Source organism: Nuphar pumila, chromosome 14 (genome assembly GCF_984573655.1).
Source record: "Nuphar pumila chromosome 14, dmNupPumi1.hap1.1, whole genome shotgun sequence".
Lineage (NCBI taxonomy): Eukaryota > Viridiplantae > Streptophyta > Magnoliopsida > Nymphaeales > Nymphaeaceae > Nuphar > Nuphar pumila.
This window is the reverse complement of record NC_143262.1, coordinates 83577437-83596610: the sequence shown is the minus strand read 5'-3', so window position 1 is coordinate 83596610 and position 19174 is coordinate 83577437. Positions and strand designations below refer to the sequence as shown.

General features: G+C 36.1%; 1 protein-coding gene across 1 annotated transcript in view; it reads left to right on the top strand.

The window, feature by feature from the left end:
• The first annotated feature begins 204 nt into the window (after positions 1–204).
• LOC149817156 (beta-galactosidase 10-like) overlaps positions 205–19174 on the top strand; it is a 51590-nt gene continuing 32620 nt past the window's right edge. The window contains exons 1-7 of the mRNA XM_089988099.1: positions 205–408; positions 647–742; positions 850–962; positions 1900–1966; positions 2053–2145; positions 3444–3587; positions 5765–5853. Of these exons, the coding sequence (XP_089844225.1) occupies positions 229–408; positions 647–742; positions 850–962; positions 1900–1966; positions 2053–2145; positions 3444–3587; positions 5765–5853 (782 nt within the window). The 5' untranslated portion in view covers positions 205–228. The remainder of the gene's footprint in view (positions 409–646; positions 743–849; positions 963–1899; positions 1967–2052; positions 2146–3443; positions 3588–5764; positions 5854–19174) is intronic.

Sequence of the window (19174 nt, the reverse complement as noted above, 5' to 3'; positions counted from 1 at the left end):
ACCTGGGACCCACAGCAAGTGGAACCCAGACTTTAGTCCCATAGCTACATCGAAGTGGGTCCCACATTGACATAAGGATATTTCCTACGTCAGCTTTAGCGGTAAAGCTAAACCCATATATAGAAGCAAAGAAGAAGCCAATCCCATCTCCGGCTTTTCACTTTGTCTGTGAGCGAGCTGCCAAGAAGGAGAGAGAGAGAGAGAGAGAGAGGGAAGAAGAAGAAGAAGATGATGATGGGGAGTGGTTCAAGACTCTCCGTTGTCATCCTTCTTCTTGCTCTGGTGGCGTTCCCGGCCACCCTCTCCATTGCCGGGAACGTCACCTACGACCATCGATCCCTCATCATCAACGGTCAGAGGAAGCTCCTCATCTCTGCCGCCATTCACTATCCCCGTAGCGTTCCTGCGGTAACCAACCAACCACTCTTCTTTTTCTCTCCTCTCGTTTCTTGGTATCGAGTCTATTGAAAGTAAGAGCGTATGAACTGTTACAGACTCTGTCAAGTGACAACATTGGATATCACCATTTTTGTTTGGTTGGTATCGATACTTGTAGTAAAATGGTCTTTTTTTTCCATTGTTGATTTTTTCTTTGGTTGGTGGGGAGTCGGAGATTGAATGTTGGTGGGTTTTTTCTGGTGCTCAGATGTGGCCCAGCCTTATAGAGACGGCTAAGAAAGGCGGGATCGACGTTATCGAAACTTACGTCTTCTGGAATGGTCATGAGCTCTCTCCTGGCAAGGTGAGTTTTGCTTCACTAGAGATATGTTTTCTTATTTTTTCGCTGATTTTTGTTTGGTTTCTTGGGTTTTGAGTATGGTTGGGATTGTTGGTTTGGGAGGAATGCAGTATTATTTCGGAGGGAGGTTCAATTTGGTGAAGTTTCTGAATCATGTTCAACGTGCCGGATTGTATTCAATCCTTCGGATTGGGCCTGTTGTTGCTGCAGAGTGGAATTATGGGTCTGTTGCTGCCTCTGTTCCTTTTTTCTTTTTCTTTTTCATGATCAGTGGGTGTTTGGATGCAGCCATTTATCCAGAAAAGTGGGATGAGTTGGGATATTGCAGTATAGAGTACAATGTGGCTTCACAACTGATCCCGTTTCTCGGATAACTGGCATCTCTAGACCCACTCATGGAAATCGCGATTCATGTTAAGGATTGCAGATTATCCATTATAGCTCGGTGTTTTCCCTGTGAATTCCTCTGTTCAAAGCATAGTCGCAGATATCGGCGATATTTTCAAAATATCGCGATATTATCGCTGTATTTTCAGCAAGCAATATTATAGGTAATAAAACATTTATTCTCGTGATATTATCAATTATTGTTACTGTTTTTTTTTCTATATCTTAGATGTATTTTTTTTTTGCATTTTCACTTATTTCTTTTATTATATATGTATTTTATTATCTAAACATGATATTTTCTTACTTATTTTCGTTATTTTTATATTTTTTTTATTTTTTTAAGCCCCGAGATTTTTTGGAGATTTATCACCAAACCTATAATATCGTGAGAAATAGCCTCGCCGAGACATAGTCGATACCGATATTTGTGACTATGGTTCAAAGAGCTCTAACTCTGGAATGATTTCATACACCAAGACTGGTACAATTCATGATCACCCATTTACTGATCGAAGCATTTCATGTTCGAAGCCCGGAATAGAATTCTCTTGAGAATGATTGTCCATTTTACTTTCCTTGTCTTTTAGCATGATAAGTAGAGATGAAGTCATAAAGTTTGTAGAACAAGGTTTCTTGTCTCCTCTATTTGACTCAGCAATTATGTGTGATTGTATTCTGTGCTACGGTATTAATCATGAAATGTGTCTAGAGAGGTGCTTTGATTGACTGAGTTTTCTGATATTTCTGCGACTTACCTGAATATTTTGCAGCGGTGTGCCCGTTTGGCTTCATTATATTCCTGGCACAATATTTAGAACGAATTCTACAACTTTTGAGGTATGGAAATTGCAATGAAACGGTTCAATCTTCTTTTCAGCATGAAACTATCAAATTTGGTTCTCAAGTCGAGTTCTATTTTATAGAGCCACATGGAGAGCTTCACAACATACATAGTCAATTTGATGAAGCGTGAGAAACTTTTTGCATCACAGGGGGGGCCCATCATCTTAGCACAGGCAAGTCTGACTCTTTTTTTGTTTACATTTGGATTTGGTATTGAAGGCTTTAAGATCCTTTTGTTTCATTTGATATCTCAGAATAGCCCCTTTGCAAGTTCCCAACTGTTATGATAAAGTGAGATGCATCGATTAACGATTATGTAAATGCATTTTTTATGGTCTCAAGAAAGAAAAAAAAAAATTGGGGAAAACTTGTGTAAAGTTACAATTGGCAAATTTAATGTCAAAATGGTAAAATTTTCTTGCATTGACTGATTAGCTAGACAAGATGCATCTATAATGTTTATTTTTTACTTTATCCAGACGTGAAACAATTTCAAGTAGAGGAAACAAAGAGGGTCCAACATGAGCAAATATTCACAATTAGGAAGATCACTTCGAGCTATCTATCAGCTATAATTCTTCCATGAGATATTTTCTTAGGAAGGACTAGAGGAAAATTCCTCAAGGATATGCATCTTTATTTCCATGAAATGGTTGCTCTCAGTTATGGGATTTCTTTTTTTTTCTTGACAGATCAATTATGAGATTTCTAAATTAGCATCATGAACACATTCATGGATTGAAGCAAAGCAATAGAATGGTTGTGCTTAATGTGGGTCATTTATTGGACATTTTGTCCATTAACTGGTGGGCTCTTTAAGGGCTTGGGTGCCGGTGACCCCATCCGGAGATTACCTGCTTCGGCAGGAAACTTCATAAAAAAAGGTAATAATAACTTAAAAGAAAAAACATTACCATTATCAATCTAAATGCTGTAGTCTTCATTGGTCTGGTGCCAACTAAGTGCCAAAAGTGCTAGAATGCTTAGTTAGATGTAACATCTCCCAAAAGCATGAATGTGATGAGATAATTAGCACTTGAACATAGATTATTAGGAAGAAGACAGTAATAATATACACATTATCCTTGCTTAGGAACTTGGGGAAATGGTACTAGAAATGACAAAGACCTAACCTACCAAAGTGGTTTTACATCAATCTTGCACACGCATGGCAGGATTGTCAGTCACATGAACTACCTCTGATCTCTATAAGAAATAGATCATACTTATGTTTGGCTATTGTTCTGTCATGAAGGCTGCCTATCATATTAGCATTTAACGATCATATTATTAGAACTCTTTGCTTATAACTAGTTATAAGCTATGATGTTCACACTGTTTAAAGTAATGGATTCATGTGTTGGTTATGCTTCTTTTGTGGGAAAAACTGAACTGTAGCTGGATGACATGCATTAATTCTTAAAATAAGGCTCTTTAATCAATCTTCCATTATGGTATTGCAACTTTATAGATAGAAAATGAATATGGATACTATGAACCGTCTTATGGAGATGGAGGAAAGCAATATGCAATGTGGGCTGCAAAAATGTCTGTTTCTCAAAACACAGGTGTACCTTGGATTATGTGTCAACAATTTGATGCTCCTGATACTGTGGTGAGTTCCTTTGCTTTATCTCAAACATCTGTTACTTCTAAGGTAATGCTTGCAGGTATCTTGCTGATAATAAATTCTTTCAATGTTGCTTATTATTTTACAGATAGTAAATTTTTTCACGTTGCTTATTAATTTATGGCTTTTGTTTGACGCCATTTGATCCTGAAATGTTTTTAAAATAATATCTTTCTACATTTCCTTTTAAGAATGTACAAATTTTCAATGATCTCTCATGACAGATTCAAGTACTTTGCCACCTAATTCTAGCCTGATGAGGTTTTTGTTTATGATTGTCTCTCCGCTACATCCAAAGGCTGCTAAGACATTTAAATGTAAATTTTGCATCACACAAAGGAATACACAAATTTTATACCGTGTGATGTAACAATCACAATACCTAAAGAGTTATCTCATATCATACACCATGTTTAAACATGTTAGAAAGGATAAATGGTTTCAAGGTGAATCTGTTCCCACACAATAGTCAAGGACAATATTGAGCTGGGCCAACTTCTTCTTCCTTAATACCATGATTCAATGCCACAGAATTTCCTGCTGCCACCATATGGTGTTCATCTCTACTTGGTGATAAATAAGCAATTTATTCCTCATTTAACCTCTCAGATACTTAGTGTGGGCCTATGCCAAGAGTTCCATAGTTATCAGAATTGACATGGATCGGTGAGCCACTAAGCCCTTAGTCTCAAGGCAACAAAAGATTATCAGATACTTGATACTTCCACAACCATTGTGGAGACATTCTATTTATCCTCATTTATAAGTAAATGTAGATGCATCTTTCATTCTGTATAAAATTACTAAATTTCTTTTAGTGGTGATTATGTATGGAAGAGTGGAAATTTAGATTTTTTTATTAGGAATGACAAAAATGTGCTAAAATTTGTTCCACCAAAGCATGTGAGTCTTCACATACACATGCCTACTATATATATATATGTGTGTGTGTGGAATATATGTATCTTCTGCAACCATTGTGGAGACATTCTATTTATCCTCATTTATAGGTAAATACAAATGCATCTTTCACTCTATATAAAATTACTAAATTACTTTCAGTGGAAACAGTGTAGGACCACTGGAATTTTTGACCTTGTTAGGAATGACAAAAATGTGCTAAAACTTGATCTACCAAAGCATGTGAATCTTCCTATACACATACTACATGCATGCATAATACACACACATATGTATATGTATGTATGTGTGTATTGATATATAAATCTTGGAGTTTTCCAGATAAAAAGATTTTTTTATTAAAAGTAATCAATGTTGTGAAAAACGTTGTGGCGTAGGCGTAAGCCTCAGCATTTTTTTCTTTAACTTTAAAAATATCTACAAATACAAATAAATAATAGAAATGCTTTATTGATAAAGTAACAATCAATAAGAAACAAAAAATTGCAAATAAACAACAAAATAACATTTTTTCTTCTTCTACAGAAAATTGCAAATATAAATAGTTTTCTTTCTTTCCGTCTCTCTATCTCTCTCTTTCGTTTTCTTTCTTTCTTCGGATCTTCCTTCCTTTCTTTCTTTTGCTTCCTTTCTTTTCTTTCTTTCTTTTTTTTTCTTTGTTGCGCTATTTACCTGTGCCTGAAGGTACAGAGGGCCTCGCCTCCAGGCAAGGCGCGCTATTTGCGCCTTGAGGTGCATTTTTGATAACTATGAAAGTAATAAAAATATCATGATAACTTCAGGATATTGATATGATATATATATATATATATATATATATATATATATATATTTTAATTTATATGAACTTATTGAACGCTTGTGTGAGAAATTCCTTGAATTAGTTGTGATGTTTTGATCTTTTCTCCTTGTATCGTAATGTTTATTTTTAGTAAATTAAGCATTCAATGCACTTGTTGCTTTAACAAGCTCACTCGACATTTTTATTTTATGTACTCTTTATTTTGCATGGCCTCTAACCGTTGTTGTTTGACTTTAGTTCATGCTACTTGGAGCATTGTTCAAAATTCTAAAGATTTTATCCGTGAATCAATATGTACTAATAAATCACATTTAAACTAGAGAGCTCTTCATAAAGTATGATTAAATCAAATAATTTTCTACATGCTACTTGTTTATACACCTAGTATCTTTAACTGGAAGTTCTATTTCATCTTAGAAACTTCAACTTGTGCTTGCAGATCAACACATGCAACTCATTTTATTGTGATCATTTCACACCAATATATAAAGATAAGCCAAAAATTTGGACAGAGAACTGGCCTGGATGGTATGTTTAATATCTGTAGAAAGAGTAAATTAATTTTTCCAATGCATCAAAGTTTTATCTTTCAGTCATTCAGTAACTTGTCTAACTTTTGACACTAAAAGATATCCGCACATTTATTATGCTTACTCTTGTTTGCAAGTCTTGTATATGTGTGGTAACCTTAGCCAATATTGGGACCATTTTGTCCCTCATTTTTTATATTTATGATGGTGATTCTCACTGATAATGGTTAAAATGATCATTTCTTTAAATGCTGCTTAGTAGCTAATTGATGGTCAACTCTAGATTCTCTACATTTATTACTACATTTCAGATGGTCAATTGATTTTATGGCTTTCCATGGGTTTTTTCGGTGCATTTACTGATTTTAGTTGAGCCTATAGCATTTCCCGATTGACTAAATACCAATGACTGCTCTCTTGGATTATGAGTCCTAGGATTGAAAATACAAAACAGAAGCTCTGAACCAATGAAGGGGTCAAAAACAATTCTTTCAATTAGATTTGACAAAGAAAATAACTGAATCTCAACATGGGTAATTGATCAAACCTGACACATTTTTCTATGAACCATTACAAGTGTTTTTGTTGACAATAGAATACGAAAAATAGTAATTAAATGTAGATTCTTATTGCATATATCTGTATTGCTATTTTCATTTACACTATATTCATGCTACTTACAAGCTATGCCCAAATATGCAGTTGTCAACTAAGTCAAGAACATATCTTGACGTACTAATTATCAAACAACAAATAATGAATATATAAGCCCTTCTGTTAGGGTAAAATTTAAAAGAATCAAAGGACTTCAACAAAATTGGACAAAGTAAAAAATTGCTGAATCCGGAAATTGGCCATAAGTAATTGACCATGTCTAAATTTTGGATGAATTTGGTTGGATGCTTGTTGATCTCGTGCTTATTGAATACCAGAAGACTCAAGAAACGGGGATAAAATTGGCCAAAATCAATGATGGACTAATCCATGGACGAAATTGGCCCAGCAGTCAGTGTTGTACTAGTTCAAATTTTGGATAATTTTGGTTGGTTTCTGTTGACTGCACCTGGATCTTCGTTGACACAGTTGCAGGCACACATGATACCCATTACACTCTGTCAACATGAACACTTTGGCCTTTTGAAAGTATCATTCTATCTTAACACGAATAACAAACCTGTAAAATTCTGAATATTCCCAATGAAGTTAATGACATGAATAGCAATGTCTAACACAAAATTGACATGCATTCCTAACTGTGTCAATCATCTAACTTTAAACCAGATTGGATTAAAAACAAAATCAGATTTCTTTTTTTTATATTACCATGTGTACTATTGGAGTGTAGAATGGAGATTTGGAGGGATGAGATATATACCTTTGTTGGTGATCGTCCAAGAAAAGAAATAACTATTTGAACAAAAATAGACCATGAATTAGTCCCTGATATGGAAACTTTTATCAGATTTAGATATGGTGTCTTCAAAACCATGCATGACTCTTGGATCTACCCCACCATCAATGTGTTTCACTCTTCCATTGCCAACTTTTCCTCAAAAGTGACTGATATCTGATGGCTGCTAAAGACAGTAGACAGTCACATAACCACATGTTGGGCTTATATAAAGCTCCTTATCCCTTATATATAGCAAATAAGCTCTTCACAGTTATAAATCCCTGATTAAATCCTATAAAACTTTCCACAGGTATTATAGATTTTACGAATTTGTTCCTGCATTATTTAACATGCATGCAAGCTTTGGTTGTACTAACGAACTACAATTACTTGGTCAGTGGTGTCCATCAGGCCTAGTTGTAACACCATGTCAATATGACTGCACAATTCAAAACAAGACTGAGTAATCAAACCAAATAATGTACAAAATGCAATGTATCTGCAACAATCCGTTTGGGTCAATAAATGAGCCAAAAGAATTGGATAAGAACCTTGATCTACTAATTGTATCCATACTGGATTTTCTAGGAAGAAGGTTAAGATTATGATGTGACTTAAGTTTAGTAGGCTTGGGCCCAGTTACCTTTTATGTATCCAAAATAATGCTGAAGACCTATGTGAAGTGCAAATTGTTTTAAATTGTTTTAATTAATTCATGTTAGCTTTTCCAGGCATGCGTAGAGTTTAAATGTTTTTGCGACTGAGGCCCTAATGATGATGATCCTGTATTACAGATTCTTCTCCTCTTGCATCACCATGCACCTCCATCATCATCATCTCTCTCTCTCTCTCTCTCTCAAAGCCACCTTTGTCTCTTCTATGGGCTGGCACCATCTGACCATAGGATGACCAAGGATCTGGTTTCCTGAGCAATGGGATGGCTGATAAATGGTTGGGGTAATCTGGTTCAACACCATGCCAACCATCTTCCAGCTACACCTTGGTCATATTGTGGCTGGAAGAGAAATGGAGGAGCTGCCCCTGATGATAGAAGTAGAGGTGAATGGCCTTCTGCAATGAACTGGTTTGACACCTGTCACATGGGTGTGGGTGTGGGTGTGGGTGTGGGTGTGGCACTTTAAAAAAACTTGGGGGCACGGGAGGGTATATATATATATATATATATATATATATATATATATAATTTTTAAGTTTTAACAGTAACACTAATGAAATTAAAAACAATTATCATAATATCATCAAATCAATTCATCATCATGCATGAAAACCCAGTTTGGCTCATTAATTGGGTTCGATGAGCCGAGCCAGCCAGCATGTTTTGCAAAATGACTGCTTAAGGCAGCAAAATATTTTTTGGCAGACCCCCATACGGGCCATTCCATTAGGATTTGAACTTGCAACGTCCCAACAGATATATTATGTATAATGTTTATATTATATAGGTTTTACGTGTAAAATCTCTTAAAAGATAGATTTTTGAGAAAACGAGCCAGCTCGTGATCGACTCTTAATAAGCAATTTTCCTTAAAATGGGTAAAATATTTTTTTCAAAAATGGGCAACAACGGTGTTTAGCCGAGATTAAGAGAGAGAGAGGTGCACAGTAAGGGGAAAGAGATTGAGTTGAGAGAGAGAGAGAGAGGCACGCAGTAACAGATGAAAAAGAGGAAGATAGAGAGAGATGTAGCCGAGAGATTGAGAGACGAGTGAAGAAATAGATAGATAGAGAGAGTTTGAGAGAGAGATTGAATGAGAGAATGAGAGAGAGAATGCGTACCTTGGAGATGGAGAGGAGGCATCGCCAGACGGTGGCAGCTCGTAGGCGTTGCCAATGGGAGACAGGTCGCAGACTCGTAGCGTTGGGGTCGGGAGACAAGGGAGAGGGCAAAAATGTTTTGCCCTAATCCTCCTCAGCCCATTTTGGCTCTTTTTTTTTAAGTCCAAAATTTGAACATATATAACCCTGGGTGCGTTGACCGCACCCAGGGTCAGGTTGACCGCACCAAGTGCCGCACACGCACCCGCGTTGCGTCGCGTCGACGCGGGTGCGACACCTGGTTGGTTGAATCCCTGTGACATAGTTTGACACAGTGACCACATAACCATCCAAGGATTTATCATTGCTGGGTTGGTGGTGTAATGAAAAGGGAAAAATAATACACGTGGGTGCCTCTTATGGGCTTACAAGAGCACAATAACATACACAACAAGGACCTCTTATGGATCAATACAAAAACACAAGCACATAAGCCACTTAGGGGCCAAAAACACAAGTAAAAAATATAGGATTTTATTATGATCAAAATGCTTGAGAAAGTATTAAATAAGAGAGAGATCCCTTTTATATAGGCAAGAGGGACTCAATAGAGTTGTTAGGAGCATCCCAACGGCTCTGGCCGTTGGGAGAGCCGTTGAGATGCTCCCAACAACTCTATTTGGTCAAAGACCAAATAGTCCCTATTAAACCCCAAAAAGACAAAAAGTAAAATAAAATAAAAAAGACTAATGTGCTCTTAATGGGCACAACCTATTATAAAGACTATACAACAACAAACAACAACAACTACGCCTTCATCCCAAAACAATTGGGGTCAGCGATATGAACCAAAAAAGAAATTCATTTTGGGTCTTCCACATGAATCCTTTTCCTCCAATCATTTCTATCCAACGCCATGTCCTTGGTGAGGTTCAAAGCATTCATATCCTTTCCTATCATCTCCATCCAAGTCTTCCTAGGCCTACCCCGACCTCTTTTAACTAATATATTTTCCCATTTCTCTAACCTTCTAACTGGAGCATCATTAGGCCTTCGCCGAATATGTCCAAACCACCGTAAACGATTCTCTCGCATCTTATTTTCAATGGGTGCAACACCTACTTTCTTACGTATCTCTTCGTTCCGAATCTTATCTTTTATTGTATTTCCACACATCCATCTAAGCATCCGCATCTCAGCTACACTCATTTTTTGAATATGATGTCTCTTGGCAGCCCAACATTCTGTACCATATAGTAAAGCGGGTCTAATAGTCGTCCTATAAAACTTTCCCTTCAACCGCAATGGCATTCTACGATCGCACAACACTCCAGTAGCACTTTTCCATTTCATCCACCCAACCTTTATCCTATGATTTACATCTCCATCAATTTCTCCATACTTTTGAATGATGGATCCCAAATATTTGAAATAATCATTCACCGGTATATCTTGCTCACCAAGCTTCACTACACTCCCATCACTACTTCGTTGCTTACTAAACCGACATTCCATATATTCAGTCTTACTCTTACTCAACTTAAAACCTCTAGCTTCCAATGTCTGTCTCCATAATTCTAACTTAGCATTAACCCCAGCTCTAGACTCATCAATCAAAACAATATCATCAGCAAACAACATACACCACGGTACATTTTCTTGAATTGATCTCGTAAGCTCATCCATCACTATCGCAAATAGGAAAGGGCTTAAAGCAGATCCTTGATGTAACCCAACCGTTATCGGAAAATTGGTTGTCACCCCTCCACAAGTGCGGACATTGGTTACTACTCCTTCATACATATCTTTAATTATACTAATGTACTTGAGAGAAACACCTTTCTTCATCATTGTCCACCAGAGAACGTCCCTAGGTACTCTATCGTATGCCTTCTCTAAATCAATAAAAACCATATGCAAATCTTTGTTCCTCTCTCTATATCTTTCAATAAGTTGTCTAAGAAGATGTATAGCTTCCATAGTTGATCTTCCAGGCATAAAACCAAATTGATTCTCCGATATCATGACAACCTTCCTCAACCTAGACTCAATCACCCTCTCCCAAAGTTTCATAGTATGACTCATGAGTTTTATACCACGATAGTTTGTGCAATCTTGTATATCACCCTTATTCTTATATAAAGGCACCAAAGTACTCTTCCTCCACTCATTAGGCATCTTATTTGTTCGCCAAATCAAGTTAAAAAGATTTGTCAACCATTCTAAACCTTTCTCTCCCAAGCATTTCCAAGCCTCGATAGGTATACCATCTGGGCCAACTGCCCTTCTTGATTTCATTTTCTTCAAAGCCTCTGCAATTTCTTTCTTTTGAATCTTGCGCATGAAGTCACGATTTATCTCATGAAAAGGAATGGAGAAGTCTCCAAGATCTTGAGCATGACTATCATTAAATAGCTTATCAAAATAATCTTTCCATCTCTCCTTAATCTCCTCATCTTTGACTAAAACCCTTTGCGTTTCATCTTTGATACATCTAACCATACCCAAATCCTTCGATTTCCTATCTCTCATCTTTGCAAGCCTATAAATATCCTTCTCGCCTTCTTTGGTATCCAACTTGTCATAAACCTCCTTATATACCTTAGCCCTCGCGTTTCGAACAACTTTTTTAGCTTCCTTCTTTGCTATCATATACTTCTCCAAATTCTCACTATCACGACTCTTACTTAGATTTCTATAACACTCTCTTTTAACCTTAATAGCTAATTTGACATCCTCGTTCCACCATGATGTATCCTTACCTAGTGGTGCACCGCCTTTAGACTCACCCAATACCTCCTTAGCTACTTTTCTCATACCACCCGCTATCTTATTCCACATTGATTCTGAATCCTCCTCGAGACACCAATCAACTTCCTTAACTACCTGCTCTACAAACATTCCTTGTTTAGCTCCTTTCAGTGCCCACCACTTAATTCTAGGATCTATCCTATGTCTATCCCTTTTGCGGCATTGTCTAATTCTAAGATCTAAAATTAAGACTCTATGTTGTGTAGCTACACTTTCTCCTGGTATAACCTTACAATCGATGCAACAACCCCTATCTCTCTTTCTAAGTAGGAAAAAATCTATCTGACTCGTATTAACCCCACTTTTAAATGTTACTAGGTGAGACTCCCTCTTCCTAAACCAAGTGTTTGCTAAGATCATATCATAGGACAAACAAAAATCTAAAATCCTTTCTCCACTTTCATTTCTTTCTCCTATACCATAGCCTCCATGGATATTCTCAAATCCATCCCTACTAATGCCTACATGTCCATTAAGGTCACCGCCGATGAAAAGCTTTTCTCCATAAGATGTCTCTTGTACTACTCCATCTAAATCTTCCCAAAATTGATGCTTAATGAAATCATCTAAACCTACTTGATGTGCATAAACACTAATAATATTAATAATATCCGTACCTAATACTAATTTAATAAGTAAAATTCTATCACCCTTCCTACGGACCTCAACTACATTATCTATAAACTGACGACTCATAACAATCCCTACTCCATTCCTATTCCTATTTATTCCTGTATACCAAATCTTATATCCCCAAGGTTCTATCACTTTAGCTTTCTCACCTACCCATTTGGTCTCTTGAAGACATAAAATATCAATCTTTCTCCTACACATAACATCTACTAACTCTACCAACTTACCAGTTAAAGACCCTATGTTCCAAGTGGCTAACCTAATTTTATGGTCTTGGACTAACTTCTTTACCCCCACCCGTCCAACAAAGTGAGGGAACCCTTGCCTATTTGACACCACACCCGGGCGCCGGTGTGACGCGTCGCTTCTGGGCGACGACCTAGCAACCCTTGCACATTTATCACTGCCTCCGGGCCTAGAGAGTACAGCGCGTCGCTCAGTAGGGAACGCCCCAACGAAATTCTCATATTGGTTCATTTTCATAGGATATGACAAAGTTTTTATGCTGGCTGTCACAGGCCTACCGCAACCCTCCTCCTTTATCCGGGCTTGGGACCGGCAGTGTATAACTACACAGGCGGAGTTAACCTATTATAAAGACTATAATAACCAAAATACTCCTAATGAGTATTACCTATTACAACAATATACACATTATAATATATATACACATATTTATATGTATATATATGTACATATACATATATAAATATATATAACTAAATATATATACTTATATGTACAACTTAACACCCTCCCTCAAACTTACAGTGTGATCACCAAAATGTTGTCAAGTAAGAAATGAAATTAGGGAGAAGAAAGTACTTCTGTAAAGAAAACAACTAAATGAAATTTCGATGCTACATAGGGCAGGATGATAGTCTTTTTAAGATATTCTTCACGAACATAATAATAATCTATCTCGATATGCTTGGTTCGTTCATGAAATATGTGATTGTCAGATATGTAGATGGCACGTTTATTGTCACAACATAACCTCGAAGCGCGATACTCAACTTCTGTTGACAATATAGATACTTTGTGATGTTTCTTGCATTTTTAGGATACTAGTGAATAACTTATAAACACACAAAAACCCATAGTTGAGCGTATACCATTAGGATCTTCTCAGTCAGAGTCAATATATGTAAGTAATTCAAGTGGAGAAGAGGAGGATAATAAAAGTCCTTTAGAAACAAAATTTTGTAAATATCGAATAATACACATAATAACACTCATGTGCACAGTTGTAGGAGAATGTTGAAATTGACTTGTTGTATGCACTGCGTGAGAAATGTTAGGTTGGGTAATTGTCAAATAAGTATGGGCTCCAATCATTTATCGATAAGGAGTGGGGTCCTTCAAGGGTGTTCCAGTATCGATCTTAATCTTTGCGTTAATTACTTCAGGAGTGTCCACTCTTTTTTCATCTGTAATATCATACCTGTCAATAATCTCACTGACAAACTTGGATTAAGTTAGTAAATAACCACATGCAGAATATGCTACCTTAATTCCTAAAAAGTATCTAAGAAAACCTAGATCTATCATTTCAAATTTTTGTTTTAAAATATTTTTAATAGAATTGCCTCTCTGTTTATCTCCTTCACTAATGATCATGTCATCAATATAAAGAAGAACAATAACGATACCTGCATTAGATTTCTTAATAACCATAACAGTGTCAGTATAACAAGATTTAAAACCAAGTTTAATCATAATCGAACTAAATCTATCATTTCAGGCCTTAGGAACTTGTTTCAAACCATACATACCATTTTTTAAGTAAAGAACCTTTCTTGTTGGGATTTCATACCCTGACGGAGAATCCATTTATACGTCTTCCTTTAATTCCCAATTTAAAAAAGCATTTTTGGCATCCATCTGATAGATGTATCAGTTCCTAATGGCAGCTAAAGCTATGAGGGTTCGAACTGAAGTCATCCTAGCTATTGGTGCAAAGGTTTTATTGTAATCTATCGCATATTCCTAGAAATAACCCTTGGCTATTAACCTAACCTTATATCTTTCTAGGGAGCCATCACATTTGGTTTTTACCTTGTACACTCATCTACAACTTATGGTCTTTTCTCCTTGTGGAAGATCTCCTATTTTTCATGTATTGTATTTTTCTAAAACTTCAAGCTCAATATTCATGGCATCTATCCATTCAGGATGATTTTTGGCTGGTTTATATGTAGTGGGTTCGAAATATGATATGTTTTTTACTAGGCATGCTCTATATAGGCATGCTCTATATTGAGGAGAAAAAGACTTGTAGGATACAAATCTATCTAAGAGTCTATATTCCCTAGTGGATTTTCTAAGGTTACTAGATTCTTGTGACTCAAGGGTAGACTATCTTTCTAAGGCACTAAGCTGACTATCATTACCTCTTCTTCTATATTAAATAACAACCGGTTCATTTATAACACGATTCTCGTCACCGGTACTCATTTGAGGTTCTTCATTCATAATATCAATACTCAAAGAATCTTCCTTGTCTCGAGGAAGCAACTCAAACAAAAAAGAATAATTATTAGCTTTCTTAGGCACATTTTAATCAAATGATTTTTTTCAAAAAAACCATATTTTTAGAAAGATTGAGTTTATCATTTTTGAGATCATAACAATGTTTCACCATATCCAAGGAATACACAAGGTATGACTCTATGATATTTGTCATTTTTGTTGGTAAGAACAAAACATTTGCAAGTTGCAACCAAAGGTTCTCAACCTAGAATAACAACAAACAACAACAACTACGCCTTCATCCCAAAACAATTGGGGTCAGCGATATGAACCAAAAAAGAAATTCATTTTGGGTCTTCCACATGAATCCTTTTCCTCCAATCATTTCTATCCAACGCCATGTCCTCGGTGAGGTTCAAAGCATTCATATCCTAGAATAATCAGGAAAATTTTTGTTAAGTTTTTCAAAGGGTACAATGATTTGAAGTTTGAAAAATGACATTTTATTTATGAGATAGACAATGGTAAGTGTAGCTTCGATCGAAAATTCTTTTGGAACATTTTTCAAAATGAGTAGAGTTCTAGTAGTTTCTATAATATGCCTATGCTTTCTTTCTGCCAATCTATTTTTTTGAGGGGTGTTAGCACAAGATCTTTGGTGTGTGATACCATTTATTTCAAGTATTTTTTGAAATCATTGGACATAAATTCTTCCCCCTGAATCAGAGCAAAAAATAGCTATATTAGCTTCAAATAAATTTTTGACTAAGTTGTGAAAAGTTTTGAAATTTTCAAATACTTCATGTTTGTGCCTAAGAAAGTAAATCCATGTGTACCAAGAATAATCATCAACGAAGATCACATAATAAGTTTAACCACCCTTAGATACAATTGGTATCCATCCCCGTATATCTGAAAGTATTAATTCAAGTGGTTTAGTAGCAAAAAAAGTCCACTCTTTAAAGGGAGTGACATTCGTTTTACCAAGAATACAACCAGTTCCATCAAAATCTTCATTATAAAATTTTCTCAAATGAGGTACATTGGATACAATTTAGATATGCTAGGATGCCCTAGCCTTTGATGCTTACATTATAACATAATGTATTTTTAGAAATAATCAAACGATCCATGTAGTAAAGATCTCTTTTTCTATGTCCTTCCTCAATCTGCATCCCGAACTGGAGATCCTGCACCAAACATTGGGCTGATGAAAATGAGATTTTACAACCTTGATCGATTATTTGAGAAACGGAAAGAAAATTTGAGTTGAGTTTTGGAACAAATCTAATTTTAGGTATGAAAAATTTTGAATTTTTTTCAAAATCACCAATCCTTCTTATGTCAAGAGAGAAAACATCGGCTGTAAAGACATTATATCTACTTGAATTACTTCTACATTCGGAAAGTAAACAATTATTGAGGGTCATATGGAAATATGCACCAAAGTCCAAGAGTCGAGAAATCTTACCAATAGGAGAAAAGGAGGAGACTGCGGTAAGAATGAGTTGTAGGGCCTCTACTAGTTGAGATAATGACATGGTCTTAATGAATTTGAAATCTCCATGAGTCCCGCTCTTATCTTCATATGATGCTTCTACGCTTGCCGCCCTTCGCTCATCTTTTCCTTTGAATTTGGGGCAATAAGGCTTAATGTGCCCCAGATCCCCACAATTATGACCTATAATCTTGTTCCTCCTATTATCATTATGTTGCCTCCCGTAATTGGGTTTGTTGAAGTGAGGAGACCTATATGCATTAGTGTTGGCACCGGATCTTGAAATGGCCAACACGTTGTCTTTGGGTTCTTTAGGCTTAAACATGGTCTTCAATCATGTTTCTTTCATACATACTTCGGCCAAAACTTCATGTAGGGGTGGAAGCTCATCTTTATTACTATGAGTGATAGTGACCCGTACTTGCTCAAACTCAGGTCTAAGTCCCTTCATAAATTAAAAAAATTGCTCTTATAGGATTTGTTTTTTCTTCAGATGAGCATCATTGGGTGTGTCCCAAATAGACTCCAATTTGACCATTTGGTCCCAAAGCTTTTTGAGAGTTCCATAGTATTCTCTAACATTTTTGTCACCTTGTTTACAATTGTAAATCTTATCATGCAACTCTCATTTATGAGCTACATCTTTTTGGGTATATGTTTGTTTAATGAAGGTCCATGCCTCATCTACTCTCTCAAACTCTAGAATATTTTCACACGGTTCTTCACACATGCTCCCCATAAAGAGGGAGAGCACTTTTGTATGACCTACTTCCTATGCCTTATAGGTTTTTTTGTAGTCTAAGAGAGCATTTTCTCTCTCATTTTCCTTTTAGGGTTTCCTCTTTAGATTCACCATTTTGCTCCTAACCTTGGTAAGAAGAGGTTGAGGTTTCAGAGTATAGTCATCAACTAAGTGCCACAACTCTTTCCCTATTAGAATTCATTTTACCGCGGTGACTCACGTGTTGTAGTTGGTCCTATCAAATTTGATGAGAACAATGGTTACAACTTCTTTGTCGGCCATGGAAGCAAAGAGAATAGAAGAGGAAAGAGAGAGAGGAGAAGATGGCAAAAAAAAGTTAAAAAATTTGATGGCACGCTTCCCAAACCAACAAACCAACGCTCTCCCAATCTCACGATCCACCTCTTGATCTTCAGGTACAAGTTACAATTCAAGAGCAACAAGGCTTTAATACCATGTAATGAAAAAGGAAAAATAATACAAGTGGGTTCCTCTTATGGGCTTACAAGAGCACAAGAACATACACAACAAGGGCCTCTTATGGATCAATACAAAAACAAAAGCACATAAGCCACTTAGGGGCCAAGAACACAAGTAAAAAATATAGGATTTTATTAGGATCAAAATACTTGGGAAAGCATTAAACAAGAGAGGGGAGAGATCCCCTTTATATAGGCAAGAGGGAGTATTCAATAGAGTTTTCATCCCAACAGCTCTAAATAGAGCCGTTGGGAGCTCCCAATGCTCTATTTGGTCTAAATACTCCCTATTAAACCCAAAAAAGACAAAAAATAAAAATAAAATAAAAAGGACTAATGTGCCCCTAATGGGCACAACCTATTACAAAGACTGAAATGACCACGCCCCTAACGGGTATTACTTAATACAACAATATACACAATATAAAATATATATACACATTTATATGTATATATATACATACACACATATATATAAGTATATATAGCTAAATATATAATATACTTATATGTACAACTTAACAGGTGGGATGGTTACATTTCAGGCCAATCAGTGGGTATTCTGGTACTAAGCACAGTATGAATCCAGATGTATGTTAACCATGTGAATCACATTGTAGTGCAGGTAGCCACTGTAATGAAATGGTGGTCTTCCACGAACGCCCTTGGAACACTCAAAAGCAGTGTCTAAAAGACACTTTAAGCAAAGCCCTTAAAAAGGGTAGGGTGTTGCTCTCCAATTCTTCATCTTGAATACTGAAGACTAACATCCCTACTAGTTTGATCTTTAATATCATGTTCATAGCTAGTAGGGCTTTGATCATTGTCAAAAATACATTCAAAATCCTCTTCATCGGATTTGGAAGTTAAGTCAATTAAAAAGGAATATTCAGTAATATCCTTGGGTTTTTCACTTTAAAAAAAAATCTTTTTCAAAGAAGGTCACATTCCTTGACATATATAACTTATTATTTTGAACATCATAACATATGTACCCTTTTTGGTTTTCGGCATATCCTAAAAAGGCACATGGAATAGCACGAGGAGAGAATTTATCGTTTTGTCTGTAAATACAAAATATTTGCAACCAAATACTCTTAGTCTGGAGTAGTCTGAAGCTAAGATATAAACTTTTTCAATCAGATATATGTTTTCTAAAGAAGATGGCATTCGATTTATGAGATAAGTAGCAGTTAAAGCTGCTCCAGCCTAATACCCTTTTGGCACTTGGCTTGCTATTAGCAAAGTCCAAGTGGTCTCTATAATGTGACGATGTTTGCGTTCTGCAAGACCATTCTGTTGCGGGGTATTTGAGCAAGATCGTTGATGAATAATGTCATATGAATTAAGATATTTTTTAAACTCTCTAGACATAAATTCTCTCCCTGAATCAGTGCGAAAAATGGAGACATTACTTTGAAATTTGTTTGTGACCATTTTATGAAATATTTGAAAGTGAGTAAAAACTTCGGATTTATGTTTAAGAAAATAAATCCAAGTATGTCTAGTAAAATC